Source organism: Chinchilla lanigera, unplaced genomic scaffold, assembly GCF_000276665.1.
Source record: "Chinchilla lanigera isolate Chin_1 unplaced genomic scaffold, ChiLan1.0 scaffold00045, whole genome shotgun sequence".
NCBI classification, from domain to species: domain Eukaryota; kingdom Metazoa; phylum Chordata; class Mammalia; order Rodentia; family Chinchillidae; genus Chinchilla; species Chinchilla lanigera.
In genome coordinates, this window is record NW_004955446.1 from 14,308,460 (window position 1) to 14,330,563 (window position 22,104).

The 22,104-nt window shown below is 39.2% G+C and overlaps 1 protein-coding gene across 1 annotated transcript in view; it reads right to left on the reverse strand.

Moving 5' to 3' along the window:
- Positions 1–1,056: 1,056 nt before the first annotated feature.
- The window catches only part of Itga2 (integrin, alpha 2 (CD49B, alpha 2 subunit of VLA-2 receptor)), a 112,476-nt gene continuing 91,428 nt past the window's right edge, over positions 1,057–22,104 (reverse strand). Inside the window, exons 21-30 of the mRNA XM_005392725.2 lie at positions 21,247–21,339; positions 20,593–20,669; positions 20,424–20,507; positions 16,543–16,645; positions 15,249–15,359; positions 13,656–13,760; positions 12,007–12,120; positions 8,456–8,545; positions 5,710–5,826; positions 1,057–4,944 (exon numbers count right to left, since the gene is read on the reverse strand). Coding sequence (XP_005392782.1) covers positions 4,864–4,944; positions 5,710–5,826; positions 8,456–8,545; positions 12,007–12,120; positions 13,656–13,760; positions 15,249–15,359; positions 16,543–16,645; positions 20,424–20,507; positions 20,593–20,669; positions 21,247–21,339 — 975 coding nt within the window. The 3' untranslated portion in view covers positions 1,057–4,863. The remainder of the gene's footprint in view (positions 4,945–5,709; positions 5,827–8,455; positions 8,546–12,006; positions 12,121–13,655; positions 13,761–15,248; positions 15,360–16,542; positions 16,646–20,423; positions 20,508–20,592; positions 20,670–21,246; positions 21,340–22,104) is intronic.

Below are 22,104 nucleotides of genomic sequence, written 5' to 3' on the forward strand. Positions count from 1 at the left end.
ATATACCTCAGTGGCACACAGTCTACCTGGCAAGTGCAAAGGCCTGAGTTCAATTCCAGGTACTAAAAAAAAAAAAAAGTTTAGTAGCAGTTTAAAATAAATCTGGCACAGCCCTTAAACGAAAATTAGACCCAAGTTTTGCATAAGAAGATACCCAATCTTTAACTGTTGTCTTACTTTAAAATACTAGCGGGTCATAGTGAGAGGAATTTTTAAGGCTGTTTGTAGGTTTTAAAATGTGATATAAAAATTTAAGAAATGAACTGCCTTTAAAAAAGTGAATAAACAATTATTTTCCGATTAACTACATGGAGCAAAATGATAGCTTTAATAGAGTTGCTTAGCAGCATTTCCTAAATTGCTTTGTGAAAACAAAGCAACTAATGATCTTTTTGTTTTCCAACATTATTCCTGCATTTTGGAGAATAAATCCAGGGTCTTTACACCGAGCTACAGCCCTAGCTCTTTTTTTTAAAATGTTGAGAAAGGGTCTCACTAAGTTGCTAAGTTGCTCAGGCTCGGCTCGAACTTGCAATCCTCTTGCTTTAGCCTCCTAAAGTCTGCCCAGCTCTAGGTTGTATTTTAGTATATGTGCTTCCAAAGCAAGCACTCCAGGTTGTATTTTAGTGTGCAGTATGTACCCAAAACACAGGTGGTTGCTGCCCTGAGATGGCCAGGGGGGCAGAGAGGAGCGTGAGGTGGAGCCGGTGCATTGACCCGAATGCAGTGCACACACGTTCGTTCAGCTTTGCAGGAGTCCGCCAGCTGTACAGCGGTGAGTGTGTGATCCCAACACGTACCTTTTCATTCCTCCCTATATTCATTTCAACGCATCTAATTTTTTAAATATTTAGACCCGCCCCCCACTTACATTTTTTTAAAAACCTGTGTTTATTAACCAGGCTTGTGCATCTGGTAGCAGTTAGCCTGATTTTTTTTCTTGCCAGACCCACCCTATGGCTAGTTACATCCTTAAGCCTCTGAAGTGAAACTTCAAATGTGTTCTGAAGCCAAATAAAGCCATTAGAAGACATATATGGTGAAATGCACAACTTGTAAAAATCCACACGCAGAGAAAATAGCTTTATTTTCAAGGCAATTTTAACTCAATAATGTTGTACGTAAAGTGATTTACACTTAAATAAAAATTTTCTGTTTGGCTCTTATGAGAAAAGCTATTAATCTGGTTTGATTACTATTCCAGTCTGATTTTCGTTTCTTAGAAATTGAGGGGGCTGTGCAGCTTGTACAGACAGACATACATTCATTTTTATACTTTTAGTGGAGAGGAAAAGGTAAAACACAAAAAAAGCAAATTTGATATCTGAGACCTGTGCATTAGTTACGAAGAAAACAAGACAATTTTTTTTAAAAATACACAATTTCTAACATAGTTGTGCAATATATACATTTATATTATAACTTTATCTGCCAAAATAAATCAAGTATACATAATTCTTTTTATATTTACACAATGGTTACATTTTTCTTTAAAATTACTATTTAATATTTTCATTTGTTTCAAACTTTGACCCCATGTTTATCTTTTACCTCTAGATACTTAAGTTAATTTTTCATTAAAATGGGTATTAAATGGATTAAAATGGGTATGCTGGACATAGTCCTAAAACGTAATGTGTACAACTGTTATATGTGTGCTAATTCAAATATCCTAGATATGTCAGGAAGCTGTTTGAGTAATCCTGCCTTTTTAATTATGTCTAAATTTATAAAATTTTCACCCATTAGGTTACACTTTATCAGGATAAATACAGTAAAAATTACACCTTTTAAAATAGCTTTCAGTGTTACCACTCATGTGACGTAATTGGCTTTAGTTTTCTTTGCTCTTCATAGTTAATGGATGACTTGCATTATTTTGTAAAAATAACACTGACAGCTAGAAAAGTGTACAGCTAGGAATTCTCAATTTGCTGCTAAAATGAGTAATGCACAATTTTCAATCTCAGTGCTGTGTCTTCATCAAGCTCTCTCACCACTGTTTAAGGCCTGTATGGCAGCCATGCCTGAAGCAGTTCAAAGTTTATATTCATATTCTATACACCTTATCTATATACCATTTATGAAATGGAAATTATATGTTTAAAGCCCAATACTCACTTTTAAAACAAAAGTATGGTTGAATGAAACATATAACTTGAGAAACGTGTAATTTTTTAATTTTTTGTATGAATACGTTGCTTAAAAGTGCTTGGGAAATACTCCTACTGGGAGTATTTCATTTGGCAATGTCTGGAGGTATTTATTATTGTCATGACTGACAAGAGGATGCTACCTGGCATCCATTAGATAGAGGCCAGGATGCTGCTAGACAGTATTCTGCCCTCTTCCCCCAACAAAACCACCTGACCCTAATGTCAGGGTAGGAAAGCCCTCCCCTGGTGTGATAAATGGTTTGGAAACAAGTGACTAACTCTTCAGCTGCAGCAATCCAGCTGCTCCATGGAAACAGTGTAATACAGGCCAAGGACAACCAAAGTTCTCAAGCTCAACGTATGAAGTATGTGACCTTGGTTTACTACTTATCTAAGCAAGGTGAGGCAGAATAAAATAAAAGAAAAGATGTGTTGTGTAAAGTACACTGAAAAACTAGCAGTAGTTACACAGTTTATTAAATAGTCTTTATCAATGTAGTGTCTAGTCTTTCCACCTGTTTTTTTTTTAAATAGAAATTTTGTTGGAATGAAACAGTGAATCCACAGCTGTGAAAAGAATTGGTCTCTGGCTCACCTAACTAGAGAAAATACCATGCTGTTTTTGTTATAAACCCCTGGTATTTTATGGCTGTTTTGTCTTGCTTTGTCCGGGTAGCCCTGTATGCTCACTCAGGGGCCGGGCCAGCACTGCGGTCAAGTCCATGCATAGACACATGGGCAGATTCCATTCTCCTCTGATAGCTTCTTTTTTTTTTTTTTTTTTTTGTGCCGGGGATCGAACTCAGGACCTTGCCCTTGACAGGCAGGTGCTTGTGCCGCTGAGCTATATCCCTGGCTGATAGCTTCTTCAAGTCCCATTCTCAGAGGATTGTCTGTACTATCGGAAATCTAGGTCATAAACTTGTAAAGCTAAAAGCGTCACTCCTGAGCTCCAACCTCGTCTCCCCGCTGTATAATGAGGACACTGAAGTTCATAGAATTTGAGGACTTATCCAAAGCTTTAGGTATACAGTGTCCCCACATGAGTGGTCCTTGTTGCCCTTTCCCATGCCCTTTCCCTCAGAGTTATCCCTGGAGAAGTGGAGGCTCCAAAATGGAGAAAAGAAAGTAGGAAATGGTGATGTCCCTCAAAGTGCGTCTGCTTACTGCATAATGTTGGGTGCTTGTCAAAATGCAAATTAGGGGGCTTCATCCCAATCTGACCAGCAAATCTCAGGAGTTGGAGCAGAAGAATTGACCTCTTAAACAGACTTGCCTGGATGAAATTCAGTCTTCTAGAAACAAGCACAGCAGATGCACCTGCTAATTTTATGGTTCCTGATGCCTCATCCATAACTTCTTGCGAGTGCTAAGCTTATGTTGTAGCTTAGCTGTCTGTACCATCTGAAATTCCAACATTGACATATTTGCCTCGGCTCATTTTCTTGTTTCGCAGTAAACAAAATTGGCCTCCTGAAGTTAAGGCCTGTACACGGTAATCCACACAGGTGTGTAATTCACAGGTGTGTGAATTAGATGGCTTTTTCAGCCCAGCACCTCTCAGGTGTGGGAGAGTTGGATGAAGGTAAAGGAAGGTGGATGATAAGCCCTGGAGAAGAAGGCAGGCTGGGAGGCTTCTGTCACACAGGAGCAGCGGGACCATGAGAGAGTGACTCCACAAAGGAGCAGAAAAGTTGCAAAGAATTTACTCATCTTTTAAATATTCACCAAATTGCTGCCAGCCAGCTAATCAAGTCCTAAAACAGAACTGTTGTGCATCATTAAAGGAAGTTTCTTCGCTTCCCTGGGCTTCCAGCAGATAGGATTTTACCATATATTTGTTATAGTATGGGATATAAGCAAAATTTTGTTCCTTGGCTTCTAAACCAACCCTCCCCAGTTTAAATGGAGATTCTTTAGTAGGAGGTATCCTTAGTAGGAGGTTATTGTCTATGCCGCTTTAAGCATGTTTTAACAATTATAGCAAGGTAGGAATCTGAAGAGACAGCCATGGGCCAAGAGAAGGAGTAACAAATTTTCACTAGTTATAAATAAAATTATCACTTGAAAGGACACTGTGTTGCAAATTTAGATGAACAGCATAAGTTGAAAAACAACCTGTGCTAGTTTTGTCCACTCTTTTTAACATTACTCATGATAATTTTATATATATGTGGAAATATCCATCATAATACACATTTTATGTAATGTGTATTATGTATAATTAATATGTATTCTATAATACACAGATTATGCATATTATAAAACTTGTACATAATTATATGTGATATATATTAATATTTATGTATGGTATATATTATTACATATATACCTTTGGTTTTGCTGTTTAAATCAATCGGTTTAAAGAAAGCATTTCCCACCCCCAAAATCTGAGAAAGTGTTACAACTTTAAGACTTGTATACCTGGAAATATTTTGTTTCCAACATAATACATTAGAATGTAAACTCTGGACCAGCCAGTTTAAGTGTTACTTTTTTCTTCTCTGTAAAAAATGTCTTTTGCCATTTTTACCCCTAATCCTCACTCACAATTTCTTCATTCCAAACTGACAGCAGTTTCTCTTAAAATATCAGGCTCATCTACCTATTAGTGAAAAACTTGGACTTAAAAAAAGATCCATTCGTGACAATAGCATATCCCAGACGCTGACAGTTCCCAGTGTGAGGAGCTTGCCTGCTGGTTGGCTCAGCTGTGGAGTTCTGTGGTTTCATCCATCTCATCTGGATTCTTCATCATTTTCTCATACTTTCTTTTGAAGAAGCCCAGCTGTGAAGATGATGATATACAATGTTACCACTTTTTGTATATGATGATTATCCTGATTTGAGCATTGCTTAACGAGTGCATGAATCATATGCAGTCCTATCACACTACACCCAATACATGTACACAACTAAAAGATGATGTTATACCATGACTTGCTTGGTCTGATAACTCTGACCTTCTTTGCTGCCCACTGTTTCTGAGGCACCTATGGGAATCCCTGAGGCTCTGGAAAGAGTCATAAGCAGATGCTAAACCTTTATCTGTCACTCTTTTAGTGGGGAAATTTATAACCAGAGGGTTCAAAGTTGCATAAAGATAAATTTCTGCTTTCTTCTTTTTTTTTTTTTATTAAAGTGCTGGGGATTGAACTCAAGGCCTCACACATACTAAGCAAGTACTCTGCCACTGAGCTACACGCCTAGACTTGATTTCATTTTGAGACAGGGTCGCACTAAGTTTCCTAGGCTGCTCATGAACTTGGGGTCCTCCTACTTCAGCCTCCTGGTGTCTAATAATAGCAAAATAAAATGTTAATAAAATAATAGCAAAATAAAATGTTCAGGGCCCTAGAAGAAAAGCACACTTCTCTTTTTAGAAAAGAAAATCCTAATAGGCTTCCAAAGACATGCATGAAAAATTGTAAACAAATTTATATTTCCCCTGTAGTAGAGGAGTACCATATAATATTTAAAATTGCTGTTTTGTAAGAGAATTTATGACAGGCCCTCAGGAACCCTGCATTTTAAAATGGGAACTGTTTCTTACCTTCCATAAGACAGAAACCAGAGCTAAGAGCAAAAGAATCCCAGCAATTATACTTCCTGCTATAACTCCTGTTGGCACTTCTGCTTTCTCGTTGGGTTTCATTATCATAAGAGGAATCTGAAAATACATATTCATAACTCAGTTATCAAATTTTTACACTAAACTAAGTGAGAGTATCATTCAATTCTGCAATTCTATAAGCAAACATCCCACCTCTAGAAAGGTGATACGATTCCTCATGACGGCAAGCATTATACAGAAAAACTTTTTGAGAAAAATACTGCAAAATCTAGATAATACATATTTGCCAGGTTTTTCTCCTCAATTGCATTAGTATTTTATATCTCTGTCCTGCCTGACAATCCTAGATGCTTTACCTATTTGTAAAATAAGGACCTCAGGGGTTTCTCTCCGTCTCCGTCTCTGTCTCTGTCTCTGTCTCTCTCTCTCTCTCTTTCTCCTCTCTCTCTCTTTCTCTCTCTCTCTCTCCTCTCTCTGTCTCTCTCTCTCTCCCTCTTTCTCTCTCTCTCTCCTCTCTCTCTCTGTCTCTGTCTCTCTCCCTCTTTCTCTCTCTCTCTCTCTCTCTCCTCTCTCCCTCTCTCTCTCTCTGTCTCTCTCTCGGGTTTTTTTTTTCTTTCTTTCTTTCGGTGCTGGTAATCGAACTCAGGACCTTGCACTGGCTAGGCAGGTGCTTGTGCCGCTGAGCTACTTCTTGCCCCAGCAACTTCTCTTAAGTCTCATCGCAGGTTGGTATCAACTGCTGGAAAGTAGAAATACTATCTCAAGGCTCAAGCTGACCTTTTCAAAAGTGAGGAGCTTGTTTTGAGGATGTTTACGTCTTTTCATGCCCACTTCCTGCAGCCTTTGTGGTGCTCTGATGGGATGGCTGCCCTAAGAGTTTTAATAGCAACACTGTCTGTTCTCTCTCTCTTTTTTTTTCCTGTAGTTTGGGAAAGAGTCTCGATCATTTCCTTCAAAAGATATTCTTAAAGAGCTAGATTTTAAAGCAAAAGGAGAGCACAATCTCCTACTTACTTGACAATGTTAAATTTCAGCGACAAATGAGCAGCTTCGTTTCACACAATTTATCGGTTGAGCTAAGCTGGAAGCTGGCCTGCTGACTTTATTTCTCATCATTAAGATCTTCAAAAACTAAAATAATTTTTTCAAGTTTGTGAATAAAGTTGCTTTAAATTCATATCATTTTTTCTTTACTGCAGTTGTACGCCTGCTTCTCTCTCTTCCAGAGATTCCCAATCTGGGTCCCTGGATCTCTCTGGAGTCACAAGTATAAAATTTGGTTTGTCAGACTTTTAAGTGGGCCCAGCATTGAAATAAAGGTAACTATTTTCCTTCCTATAAGAAAATGTCACTTTATTATGTAGATTCAAACAGTATTCAAAAAATTATCCAAATTACTGTTTGGAATCAGAAAATATTTTCATAGATGCAATTAAATAAGAGTTGGCTTCTGTTGTTTATTAGTACTGCTCAGAGAAAATCAAGGAAAAAAATATATCAGGTTCATGAAAATTGTTCATTGGAATTCTCATTGAATATGTGGATGCTTGCTTTCTAAAAAGCAGAGTCTATAACCAAGTTTTACATATTTTTTTGAAAGCTGCATTGTTCTAAAGTGAACTTTTAACAAAAACGTAAGTGCTTTCTTCCCTGGGCGAAGCTCAGAGCAGTTCAAATTCAAAGTCTGCATTTCCCTTGGCTCCGTGTCTGACTTTCCATGCCAGCCTCTGAAGACAGGCCATGAGCTTTCACGGAGTTTCCTAAGCCAGAGGCAGAAAAGCTTTGTCTGTTGTGTGGATTCATTTTCCCTGGGACAAGAGTGGGATGGCAGTGCTGTGAGCTGTGTTCTCAGGCACTGAGCGAGGCATGGCATTCACAGGGACATTGGTCTTTTGAGCAAGTCTGTGGGCTGGAGCTGCGGACAGAGGCCAACTGCCCAGCTGAACTTGGGGACAGAGTCATGAACTCACATCCAACTTGGAACAAAAGCTTCGAGAGGAAAATGCCGAGGGCTCTGCCAGCAGATTAGCTAGGCATGGAAGTCCCACTGGACGGTATCTAAAAACGGCATATGCTAACCAGAGTCTCAGCGTGAATGAGAGTTGTCTGTGCCAGCTTCTGGAACAGAAAAGCTTTGTTTTCTGTGAAAGCACACTTCTCTGAAGGGCCATTTCTATAAAGGGGCTCATTATAGTTTTTTAGAATATAAGACCATGAATGAACTTGCCACACTGTATCAGTCTGGTTGTAAGATGTACTATGTTTTCAAAAATCCTTCAATAATAAATGGCTAACTTATTAGGCATGCTTCTGGACTTCTTAAAAATACTCTTCAATGCAATTTATGATTTAAATAGTCATAACTTAGATGTTATGGCCTATAATGTAGATGGTTTCATATAAGCATAGGAGAGAGAGCAGTAGAGCTGGTGCAAGGTTGGAGAAGGGGCACAGGGCATCCCTGACAAAACAAAGCGCTTTTGTTGAGCCTTCCTTTGGATCACACTTCTTGGAAGGCCAGCAGTGGGGCCCGAAGGAGGGCAATTGTATCACTGAACTTTCTAAATAGCAAATGCCCTTGCTAAAGCTGAACACAGGAGATGTCAGATTCGCAGAGTTTCAGTAAGATACTTCCATATCCATGGGGGTAAAAAAAAAAAAAAAGTGATTATCTGCATGTGTAGACACAGAAAGCCTTTTGGGGGGAAAGATATGATACACTCACCGTGACAGTGTTCTCTTCGATCACATATATTTGAGGATTATAGGTATCGATTTCCGCAGTTGCTGTCAGCTGTACTGTCTGGAAAGTGGACTAGAACACACAGGAAAGAAAATACTTTATTGTAGCCATAGAAAACCCGCCATGTTTATAATTTATTTCCTGGTAGAAAGTAGTGAGCAAACGAATGAACGCTAATTGTGAAGCAGGACCCTTTGTGTAGCAGGCCTGCTCATCAGAAGCCGCTGGAAAACTTCTAAAATGTGCGGATGATTGGGCCCAGTCACTGCAAAAGAAACAAATCTCTGGGTGTGAGGTTCAGACATAAGCCAGTTAAAACTTCTCCCTAGGTGATTTGACCTCGAAGAGTGTTGAAAAAGAAGGGTTTAAATGTTTTTAATTGGGAAAAATAATAATTAAGATTTTTTTTAAAAGTTCAAGATATGACAGGCATTACACGCAGTATTTTTATGTACTTACCTAAATGAATCACAGAATGAAATGGAAAAATCAACACTTAAAAGATAAGACAGTTTTCTTCTGGGGTGCAGATGCCTTACATAATATTATTAAAAGTGCACTTGAACTTCGCCATGCATGGCCGCAGCAGACACCTTAACTCTTTTGACATATTTTATCATATCAGGAATAATGTCAGGTTTCCTAATTTAAGTGTTTCTACAAAATAGTACTGGATATATGAAGTAGGTATATAGAAAGGTCATACATTTTATGCTGACATTCAGTCTATTTACAGAAAAGAATATCTTTTCAATGGAAACGTTATTGATATATATTCTTCATGGTGTTTGTTGTCCCTGTAGTATAAATATTGGGTCTGAGGCTCACTGTAACTCAGATTTTAGAGCTGTTTTCACATGCTCTGGCTCCTAGGACTCAGTGTTTCTGGTTACTAGGGCACAAGACTCAACACACTCTATGAGGTCATTTGCTAAGCTGTATCTAACAGCCAGAAAGAGAATATATTTCCAAAGAGTGAGCAATTTATTTCCTTCACACTGGCTGAGTCTCTGGTTACTCTTAATCTCCTCAAGATGGAAGATTGCGTCACAAGTTAACCCCCATCCTTGGTCCCTTAAACATATATTATGTGGGAAACATAAAGACTATCAATAATGCTTTAAGTTTTTTACAAAAGGGAAGTAGCAGTTGAGTGAATGCTAGCTTTTTCATTGCTCCTGTAGCTGAAAGATATAATACACCACTGCTATGCCTGCACTCCAAAAGCAGGCCCTTCTCACAGGTACATGGTATCCTGCAGGTTTGACAAGCAGAGGTAGGCAGACCACACATGTGGGATAACCAAGCAGCATGGCTGCTAGCATTCACCATGGCTTCTTACAAATGTAGCCATTCAATTGGGAAGGCTTTGTGATAAAACTACTTCAAATGTTAAGCTGACTTGCACCACATCAGAACAAGAATGGCAGGAAAAGGCGGCACATCACTGGGCTCTGAGAGAGGAAATGAGATAAAGTTTCAGACTGGATCTCCCAGGTGGGCTCAGAAACCTCTCCTTTGCTGTTGAAACAGCTGAAAACCAAGTGGAGATAAACGTGACCTTTCTCAAAGAAGGCAGATGTTTGCTACTTGACCTTCAGTGACCCTTGGGTGTTTCCTCAGTTTAACCAACATAAGCATGTTGAACGGATAAGCAATATACTTTATGTTTGCTTCTAGAACTGAAACTGCTGCATCTGAAAGCTGTTGGAAAGGTCCTTTGAAAACGGCTTACAGTTCAAATGGTGTAGTGTGAACTACACTTAAGAAAAATCAAATGCTTTCTACAGAGCTGGCATTTTGACGTGCAAAAGTCAGCTTTCCTTCCCATTTGGCAGAGTTTCCTATGAAAACACTTGTTCCTCAAATCCACAGAGCCAGAAACAAATTGGTAAAACTGAGCACGAAGGTGCTGCAGCTGGGAAAGCGCTACAGCAAACAGCAGGCGCCCGCCTTGGAGAACTTGTCTTCTCAAGGCCTAGAAACAAACGCAGCGAACAAGAAGAAAAAAATAAGCACAACAGAAAACCATGCTCCTCATTTCCTCATGCCTCCAATTCTCTATTTTTTTTCTAACCTTTCACCACTCCTTTATTTTAATTGCGTCTTCATAAAAAAATATTGCTCATATTTTGGCTCCAGGGAAAAGTTACAAAGGCTCTCAGTCCTCTAATCTTGCACAAAACTCCATAACAAAGAATGGTGGTTATTGGAAAAGTCATGAGAAGTAGGAAGTAGAACCCTCTTTTAAGCACCCCTGGAACTGATCCATTTGTTTAGAAAAAAGAAGAAAACAAGAAAGTAAAAACTGCACACTCCCCAAGAGGTTTCAGACTAAGTTATATTTTACCACCTCAATCAAAGCCAGTGTGAGCAAAAGGGATGGCTAGTCACTGAAGCGTCAGGTTGAAGGAGGCCTGTCAATCTGCATATTTTTCACACCAGACTGCAATTCTGGTTAGGCAAATCCCTACTGAAATACTGCTACAGTAGCCACACACCTGCCCAACAGAAAAACAACACTGACATTGTTTAGCACTTTCTTCAAATTTTTCATAGGCATTGAAATGACTTACAAGTTGTGTGCTGACTGTTCTCATCAGAGGAAAGGGAAAGCAATAGAGAAGAGGGTTATGGCTAAACAGGAAAACAGATCCTTGTTATAGTTGATACACTGTGTCAACTTGAGTCTAGAGGTTTGACTAAGTGACTCAGCAGGGAGCCAGGGTGCTTACTTTGTATACATCCTGAGCCTGCGGAAGAGGAGGGCACTATGTGAGTGCTACACATTCCCTGGGTGGAGGTGGCCGGTTTAGGATGTAAGGGAGGAAAGAGGCTGCTTGTGGCCATTCCTCCTTTTTGCTTTTGTTGCTTTGCTGTTTTCTGCCGGCATAAACAGTAGCCCTCAGAGCCAGCCAAATATGGACTGAAACCTCCATGAACTGTAAGCTAAATAAACCTTTTCTTCCTTCATTTTTGGTGTCAGGTATTTTGTCTCAGCAACAAGAAAAAAGTAACCCTTTTCGTCTCAGTAACAAGAAAAAAGTAACCTATTTTGTCTCAGCAACAAGAAAAAAGACAATCCTTTTGCTGGATTTGTCTCCTGGGTAGTTTGAGATCCATCCAACAATTGGCTGTGACCTCAACCGGAGGCACAGCAACACCTACACCTTGATGGGGGTGTGGTAGAGAAGACCTGGAGGAAGGAAATGTGAGGTCTTGGTGGGAGAACAAAGCAGATGACATTTGTAGCAGAGGGTAGCAGAGGCGACTTTGTCAACCATTCCTGAGATATTAAAGGCTGGCATGGAGTCCTTAAGAAGCAGACTTTCTCATGAGCTCCCCACTGATTCTGAGGCACAGACCGGCAAGCGGTGAGGGGTGACGGCAGCGTACTGACTTCTATAGTAAAACTGCTCTGGGTTATTCAGCCACCACCAACATCAACAAGAACGCTATTTTGTCAAAGGGTACAAACTCTTTGACAATGAAGCTTGTCACTGATGAGTCCAATAAATGAAGCTGATACTTACTGCAGCAAAAGTCCTGTTCCAAATTCGGGTAGACACATTAATGAAGTATTCTCCTTTTATGTCAAGGTTTTTGAACCAGCAGATGACATTGCTACAGGAAGCAGTGCTGCAGTCCTTTCAGATTAGAGTCAATAGTGAAAGAAGAGAGGGTTAGCATGGATGTAAAAAATAAATGCTAAAAGTTTAAAAAGATAACTAAAACACAGTAGTGGGAAAGATCTAGGGGTAACAAGCAGTCTCAGGAACTGCCTTTATAACCCTTTTGCAAGGGATTCTGGTACTATGTCACAAAACTTGCACACTCCCCCAGGCATTTCTTATCTGTATAGACAACTTCAGGATAAAAAACCAGAAATGTGTGAAGCAAATATACAACTGTGTTTATTGCACTACTAACAACAGTAATAACAAAACACAGTAACTCACCTTATCAACAATGTACTAGTTAGATCAGTCAAAGGACATGAACAAAAATTATTATAATTTATTCATTAAACCTAGCAATAAAGATGAATTTCTTAGGTTAAAAAAAGTTGACAGATAAAGAATAGTGGTTGTCAGGATTTGCAAGGAAGAAGAGATGAACAGGTAAAGCACAGAATTTGAGGGCAGTGAAACTACTTTTTATGAAATTAGAATTCTGTATACATGTCATATATTTGTCAAAATTTAGAGCATGGATTTTTATGATGCCAACAGTAAACCCTCAGATAAACTGTGGAGTTTGCGTGACAGTGATACACCAAGGTTGGTTCACCTAGTAACAACAGTACCACTCTAGCTCTGGACAGTGGAGGAGACAAGATTATGTGGGGAGAGGAGCAAGATGGGAAATTTTTGAAGATTCCCCTTTTTGCTGTGAAACTAAACTTGCCTTAAAAATAAAATGTATTTTTAAAAAGTCTGTTATATTGGCCCATCCCCAAGGACAAAAGGTATTATGGCCCACTTATGTAACAGGGTACATATATACCTAAGTGCGTTAATGCCATTAAATGAAGACACAATTTTATTTTCTGCTTCTCTCCTATCCTTCACAAAATTAAACAGTTGCGATGCAAGGTTTAAACCAGGAGAGTATCATTCAGTACGTTTGATAAGGGAAAGCTGTGGATAATTTAGGGTTCCTTGTTTACCAAATGTGTACTTCTTTGAACACTTGCTATGTGATGAAAATATATGTCAAGCACTATGCTAGGATGGTAGACTAATGTCTTTCCCTAAAGGGCGTAGCTCAGGAACAGGAGATAATGAGATATTAAGAGGCAAAAGAGGGTAGCATGTTCAACAGTTAATAAAAATCATCAGCGGTTATGTTGTGGGAAGAATTGAGGGACTTTATCTCCACAGCACATCTCCAGTCCCCTCACAGCTCTGCCACAGTTTTAAAGTACACCACACAGTTATTTCACATGTATCCTTTTGATATCAAAAGCTCTGGACGTTTCATTTGCAAGTACTGGCATAAGTTATCATTCTAATAGCCTAGGCTTGAGAATCTATTTTCTAAATCTGAATTCATACAAGCCATCAAAAGCAAAAAATGAGAAAACTCTGTGATACCAGCTGGTTGGAGACAAGCTCCTTGATTTCAAGTAAAAGAAACCTTAAACTCCTGCAAGAAACTTCAATGGTTAACCTGTTCTCACCAATTCTTTCATGTGCCGGAAGTTTTCTCTCTTGAAAGATACCGAAGAAGGGGTCTGACCCAGTTTCAGTGGATTTATTTCTGCATTACAACTGATGTCACCAGCCTAAAAACAAGAACCCCAAGTCAGATTTGGAAGCAAAGTGCTTTAATGATGTTCTTTTCTTAGGTTAGGAAATCTTCCCCACCTGTTAGGGGAAGGGAGGGAGGGTCTGTTAGGCTTCTTCTCACAGCGCAGACATAGCCACACCTCCTGTGATCACTGAGATGAACCATTGTATTCAGATCTTCTAATGTGATGACAAAATGGCTAGGTTTCAGAGACTGCTGTGGCTTAGATGTGTTTTGTAGTACAGGTTCCCTGGAAGTTTGGTCACTAGGTGACAGAGTTAAGAGGTATGAATGGGACCTTGAATACTTGGAGCCTAGTGGGAGGGCTGTAGGTTAACTGGGAGTGTGTCTTTAGAAGGGACAGAGGCATTCCAGCCCCACTCTAGTTTCTGATTTGGTCATTGTCTCTTTCTTCCCTTTCCTCCCCTCCCTTTCCTCTTCCTCCCCTCCCTCCACCCCCATGCAGCTTCTTTTCCTATCATCCACCATGAGGTCCTCACTAGAGCTGAAGTGATGCTGAAATCATGCACTTGAATCTCTAGGACTGTGAGGTAAATCTCTAGAACTGTGAACTTTAAAAACCTTTTTCCTTTAGAAAAGTATCAAGGCTCAGGTTTGTCTTGTAAGAATGCCAAATGGTCTATCACAAAACCCACATATAATAAGACAAGTCTGTAATATGAACACACTGTGAGTGACCTAATTCGAGGTTCTTTTCTTTTTTTTTTTTTTTAAGTTTTTCTGCGGTACCGGGAATTGAACTCATGACCTTGCGCTTGCCAGGCAGGTGCTGTGCTGCTGAGCTAAATCCCCAGCCCCTCGAGGTTCTTTTCTGTGGAATGGTTTAGGATTTTAATTTCCTAGTCTTCCATGCACGCTACAGGAAGACACTACTGTAAGATGAGCTCAGTGCTAGACTAAAGGTGAGCCAATTGCAAGGGGTTTGAGAAGAGAAGTGGTTCTTGGCCCAGGTAGAGCCACTGGAGAGCTTTAAAGAAAAGCACTGATGTTAAAGATCTTATCTTTAGCAATTCTGACTCAATGTTCAAAGCATCACTCTTCTTTAAAATGAACCTAGGGTGACTGTAGTGAATAGGCAGGGCTGGGTGTTACTAGCTGAAAGTCTGGGCTGGCTGAAGACCAGTTACTACTGCAGTGCGTAGACCTACTGTGCTCTCGCCATGGGCTCAAGCTGTCACTCTCAGTCTTCTCTCCTGACCACGGCCTGACAAAGTTCAACCTTCACCTGACCACAGGAGGGATTCTAGAATATAATTTTTCCTGTCTATAAATATCTAGACTCAGACATTCTTTTTTAAAATAATAGCTTGCTTCTAATATGACATTATGTGAGTTACTGGTACCTGGGATGCATAAGCATTATCTGCTGTTTTTCATCTATAACATGTCAGACGCCATTGCCCCAGATAGTTATTTCCATCTTGAAAATGCACATTTTTATAAGCTATCTTGTTATTCTTACCTGGTCCGTGTGTATGTCAGTCAGGTACATGAGTGGGTTCTTTTCCTTGGTGTACTGAGGGATGTGGATATTTACAGATGCCATGCTTACTGGGACAAGTCCTGTTGTTACCTGGGTGGGGAAGAAAATGCTCTAGAATCACTGCATGGTGCAAGTGATGCAAGGAACATGATTAGCAGTTCCCGTGCTGATAAGGGGCAACTATAAAGTACAAGTGATCAGAGGTGTGGCTTGAGCAAAGGGTTCAATCTCTAATTTTCTCATTCATACAACAAAGATAATCAGAAATTCAGTTGGTTGTGCTGGTATACCAGCTGTCCTCACTGGTAGGGGTTTTGCTGTAAATGGCCAGTGTTTATGTCTTACTGGCTGTTAAATTTTTTAAACAAGGAATAATAATAATTCCACCCTCACACCCAATCTGGCAATTAAATGGCACAAAAGCACTTGATACAATGTCTGATACTTATTATATGCTCTATAAACATTATTTTATTTTTACTATGAATCAATTAAATGTCCTACTAAACAATGTGGCTACTGAGTACCATATTTTATAAACTCCAGTATCTGGATAGCAAGTCAAGATTCTTTCATGTTTTTAACAATCACAAAACTGTGGGTCATAGCCAGGAAATAGACTAATAGAGAAGGAACAAAAATAAAATGATTTTGACTGAGGGTGATGGATGAATTCTTTTTTACTTTCTGAAGATCCTGTAATATTATTATGTTATGAAACAGTCATTTTTTACAACTGAATTTCCCTTTACATAATTCATTATTGTTTTTAGATTAATACTTATTCATAGACATTAGAATTTGAGTCAAAAATATTTTTAGATACTGGGACTGTAGGTGTAGCTCAGTGGTTGAGTGCTTACCTAGTATGTGCAAGGCCCTGGGCTCAAGGCCCAGCACTATTGTACGTCTATCTATCTATCTATATATTTTTTCAATATTACCTAGTCCAGGACACATAACTCTGCCAAACTCTGTTGTTTACTTTTCTGTGATCTACCCCACTGGTTCTCAGAGTACGACACGTGGCCTAGCAGCATTAGCACCACGTGGGAGCTTTTTAGAAATACAAATTCGTGAGGCCCATCCCAGACCCACTGACTGGGGTGCAGCTAGCATCGGTGCTTTAACAAGCTCCCAGATGATTTAATGCATGCCCAAGTGTGAGAACCACTGGTATATTTTTACTTCATTTTATTTTCTTCTTTTCCCAGACTCATTTTTTTCTTTTCCTCTTTTCCTAGTTTGCCATCCTTAGGACAGACTTACCAACCTTAAGAGAGAAGATGAATTTTGGGCCAATTTCTTCAAAGTTGTGCACGATAGCAGGAACATTCTCATCTGAGGCAACTTCATAAAAGTTTATGTTGGTGGATCTGTTGGATATTTGTAAAGTAATGACTATCCTACATTAAAATCAACTTTTTTAGCTTCCTCACGTGAAAGACAACAGGAGGTATTTGTCTTTTTGGTCTGATCAGAGGCTGGGAAGGATGGTGGGGAGGGAGGGTACTAAGAGGCTGGATACAGAATGAGAAAACACAACTAGAAGTAGTAAGTTCTGATGTTTTACAGCATATGCAGGTTACTATGGTTCACAATCACCTATTATATATTTGTGAATAATTAGAGGACAGGAGCTCAAAGTCTCCAAAGATAAAGTAATGATAAGGACAAAAGAATGCAAATTACCCTGATTTGTTCAGTACACATAATATATATACATACTGAAATTGTATATGTGTACTGAAATATCATACCATATCCTATAAATATGTACAATTATTTTTTGTCAATCAAAATTTTTTTAAAAAATTAAATGGATGAAAATGCCCAACCACCTCTGATTTTATAATACATTGTATGCCTATACTGAATTATTGCTCTGAAAGCCATGTATATGTATGTACTATCGAAGTTATAACACTAAAGTCTTAAAAAGCAGTAGATGAAACCAAAAGATTGTTATGGTCTTATGGTCCAGAACAAGTTTTTAAAACTGAAATAAATTCAAGATATATCCCTTCATGGTCTTTCTGCTGAGATTCTGTGTGTCATATGGTTGTGAGTTGTCAAGTTTCTAAATTAATCACAAACGTATTACTTTAGAACTCATAGAGAAACTGTTCCCAGGGTTGCTCCATTAACTGGTATTTTAATGTAGTGGACACTCGGCACTTGTTGATTGGATGGGATGAATGGATTTATAAGCCAGGGTTCTCCCACTTGCTATAGGTGAAATACAATGATGAGGTATTGGGTAGTAGCTCCTGCATTATTCATTACTAGATGCCTGTGAAACAGGACATCCATTTATTTTATTAATCTTTCTTCCTAGCCATTTCTAGTTCCAAACCAACTCTGATGATTTGGCTCTGAATTTGGAGTATTCAAATTGGCGTCTACCACTAGTGGAGCCATCTTGGAGATGGATGACCCACACATTTTATTAGGCTACACTTAAAGGCATTGGACTGATCTGGACCTCTTTGCTTGAAATGGCAACTAATTTTTGCAAGCAAAGTGATGTCTCTGTCAAAGGAACTGCCATAGACTATTTGCATTGGTATGAAATGACATCTCCCACTTTCTCACTCATTTTGGGGGCTCTGAGGTTGTATTCCAACCAGGGCAGCTTCTTTGGGTTTAGGGGTATGGAGGAGTAGGTAGCAGGAGAAAGAGTCTCACAGGTACTATGTATGTCCTCTCTGTTTATTCTCTATGAACAGTTTATTGGGAAAGCAGACTAGGTTTTGAAATAGGCATTCTGGCTATGTATGCATGGATTATTCTCTGTGCATTACAGAATGTGTTTGTGTTAGCTCCTAAGCAGGGCCAATTTCTAAACTGATTAATATTTTCTACTTTTTGCATTATAAAGAGAGGTGATGATTTTCACTTGTTGTGTAAGTTTTCCCTAAATTACTTAAGTAACACTGTGTGTGTGTGTGTGTGTGTGTGTGTGTGTGTGTGTGTGCTGAACATATACACAGCAGCTGCAGCAGTGAGCTGTTCTCAGAGGGAATCCTGTTATAAAAATAATTCTACCATCACTATTTCTACCATCCTATTCATACAATATAGGTGCACATGTATGTAATATCAAAGTGGTGGCTAAAGGATATGCTCAGTCATTGGGTATGACATTTTTTGAAAAGTCTGAAAAAATGTTTGTTAAAAATGTTTTTAGCACTATTGCTTGTGATGGCTAAACACACAAATGGAAATGCAAAGCAACAGCATATTAATATCAGGGGGGCCATATAAACTATAAAACACCCAGGAATAGATTAAGCTAGATGTTTGGCCTGATATGAGAATTTCTCTAAGACTACATAAAATGCAAAACATAGAGAAATATTTTATTGTTCCTCTTGGGTAAACAAAATGTTGGCACACAATTGTGTGCATGCATATATGTGTGCAGTCCGTATATACATCTTAGTTAGATCAACCATATGTCTGAAAAATATTCCCAAATAAACACATTTGTCATCTATGGGGAATATCACCAGGGAGGAGGGAGGAACTCACTTTACTTTTCGTTGTGCATCTTTCTTTAATGTCTGGATTTTCTATCTGTGGTGTACATTTAATGTTTTTCTTTTAAAGAAAAGAAAAAAAAATCTGGAGAATTATGCATGTGTAGGAGAAGCCATTTCAGCTTTTTCTTCATAATTCTCTATATTAAATTTTTAAATATATACTTTTTAAAACATTGGAGTGTATTGGAATCCAAATTACCATCACAAAAATACATAGCTTAGATGTCAGTAAGTAAGAGTGCAGTCCCGTTTCAATTTTATGTTTATTTTATGTTAAAATTCTGTGGGGGAAAATTGGCCAAGATGGCAGAGTGGAACGACAAAAGTGTTAACGAAAGTGTTTGGGAGAGAAAGGATTCATATAAGTGAGAAGGAACTACTTAGGTAATGCAGTAATATCAATCTTTGTGCCTGAAGTTGTTTTCAGTAGTTATCTTAGCAAGCGGGAGTACTTTGAAATCTGCAGTCACTGATGAGTTTTTCAGGAATGGGTGACTTGGGCTGTACTTTGTTTCCACTCTCGCATTTGCCATTCACTTGATACCGAAACATTCTTTTCTTCTTTGCTCATATGTCTCAGGCCCCAGACAGGACGACATAGTTTTCTTTTTGTTTTTGCTTGGTGATTTATTGGATGACGTACGTAATCAATGCTTTCAGAGGCTGGGATCATGGAGTAGGAGATAGCGAAGCTACTTGTCACTGGGCCTGAGCAAACATGACTACATGTTTTTCTGGCCCACCCATCTGCACAGGGCAGCAGCCTGGGCGCTTCACTGGGGTAAGAATACTGGTTACCACCCTGGGTGGGCACGGCCCGTGGCCTGTGCACCTGCAGAGCAGTGCCCGGTGTGCCTGTGCCATGAACCAGCCTCGCTTCGGAGAGCTAAACTGCTATTAACCTATTAGCACCTGTGGGATTTGGGCTCAATCCAGTTCCTCAGACACTCGTTGCTGGGAACAATGCAGTAGCTGGCATATACTTGTATAACATTTTATCTGCTGCTCTCAGGTTTACTTGCTTTGGTAAGGCAAGATAAAAGAATAAAGCAGTTCTTCACACATGACATCCTCTGGAAAATCCCTCATTTCCTCCTGATGGGAAGAAAACCCTAATCTGTTATGTCAGAGATTTTCCACTCAGAAGCTAGACCAGATCTAATTTCTATATGTGACTCTGTGATGTGGGACTCTATTCAATATTCATTGCAGACTTCCCGTGTGCAAAGCAGGCCCCAGCGGGCTTCAGTGTCCAGAGATAGAGGTACTGCTTGACATCTCATGTGCCCAGCAGGAAGTGAGAAGAAAGTACTAACAACTAGTAGGGTCCCTGAGTCTGTTTCAGCTTCCAGGGAAGGTTTGTGGCCCTGCCAAGATCCTGGAGGGGAGTTTTCCTATGGTCAGTGGGAAAGTATTTTTCCTCTGCCTTTCGATGCTGCTTTCAACAAACCTAAAGAGTTACTCAAGGTTTTCCTAGGCTGTGACCTGTCTGTGGACTTCTGATTTAGTTGGCAGGGGAAGACACATTCTTTAGCTAGGTCTGAATGTGCTATAAACCAGTGTGGTGTCCTTGGTGATAGGCCACCTACTTATAACAGGCTTCACTTACCTGGTTAAGTGAATTTCAGCATCATACAGGAGAGGAATTTTGAGGCTGACTGAATTATCTGCTTTGTTTGCTTCCTCACTTTCACTATTGAAAAAAACATTAGGGAATTGCTTAAGGTGAAACATTATAAAAACCATCGATCATCATGAATGACTTTATTTTGTCTTACCTGAATGCTTGGAAGCTGAAGGCTGCCTGATTCTGAAGGTGCTGAAGGTTGAAGTCGAAGTTGATAGTGAATGTCACCTGCACACAAAATTAAGACTCATCAATCTATGATGCTTCTACCCAGGAAAAGAAAAATAGTCCCCATAAAAACAAACTCATTCCAATCTGATCCTGAAGTTTTTTTTTCCTTAAGCTTTCAAAGTCATAGAGTATCTCTCTCAGTCTACCTTGCTCTAGCATGCTTCCTTTAAAATTAGAAAAGCTTAAATTTCAGCAGACAACTGGAAGTTATCCAGCCACCTATACCTGGTTGAAATGTAAAGCCTTGTGGTACTATAAAACTTATGTAGCAGAGATTAACAGGTGATTTCTGTAATTCCGTGGGAACTGTGGCCAAAATTGGTCAATATACCAAGGCAAAAAAGAACTTTGCTCGTGTGTGCTTTGTGCATGAACTGCATGGAGGAGAAAACACTGCTATTATTAATTTCAAAGAAATAATTCAGTTATTATGAAACTTCATCTAAGGATGCAGCTGGTTATCTTGTGACTGCTATCAAGTGACAGCGTCTAACCCAGAAGATGTTATACTGGTAAATTAACGTGATGCTGAAGCATGGCTAGCGTGGATGTTAGGATGGCGTGCAAGCTGTACCTGTTGTGCACTCTTTAAAGCAGGATAGCCCACATCACAGGTAACAGACTTCTGAGATGAATCAACCTGACACGTTACTTCTGTTCCATCCACCTGAGCAAGACCAAGGAGATAACAATCAGCGAGTCTGTAACCCATATGCATATGCACACACACTGAAAGATGGAAAGAGACATTTACCACTAAGATCAGTTCACAGTGAATTAGTTTATTGTTCCCATAGCTTTGAAAATCTTATACGCTCCAAGTGGTTAGCATACCATCTTATGGCTAACTCTAATGATAAACTCTAATATCTTTAGATACTTTGGCTGTAGACAAGATAAAGAATTGATTAAAAATTGTATTTCCTCTCCCAAAGGAAATCATAGCTCTCATATTTCAGAAGCACAAATAGCTTTAAACCAATAAGCAGACATTTTATCTTTAGTATATATATTTCTCTTAATAAGTTAAAATATGTATTTTCAAGAGAAGGAAAAAATCATGTTGGTCTTTGTATTTCAAAGAACTTGATGAATCTTTTTCTTAGTTTTTCTCAGTTCTTTTCTCTTTAAAAGAAGTTGTCACTTGCATGGGACATTTTAAACACTAAGGTCCTGATAGAGTGAGGACTCCAAATCTATTGAGTTCATGTTAACTTTAAATGGAAAGAAACCATTTAATACTTGAGTGAGGTAGCTCACTTGGAAAATGGCTTTTCCTTCTTTCCTTTTTTTTTTCCCCTCTCTCTCTCTCTGTGGCTCTGGAGTAGAGGAGGGAGAATGCCCTCATGGTCAAGTTCAAATCTGGGTGAGAGATCAGGTCAGTTTGACTGCCGGGCTTTGCTGGAAGGTAGCATCTGGGCAGCAGCCAGAC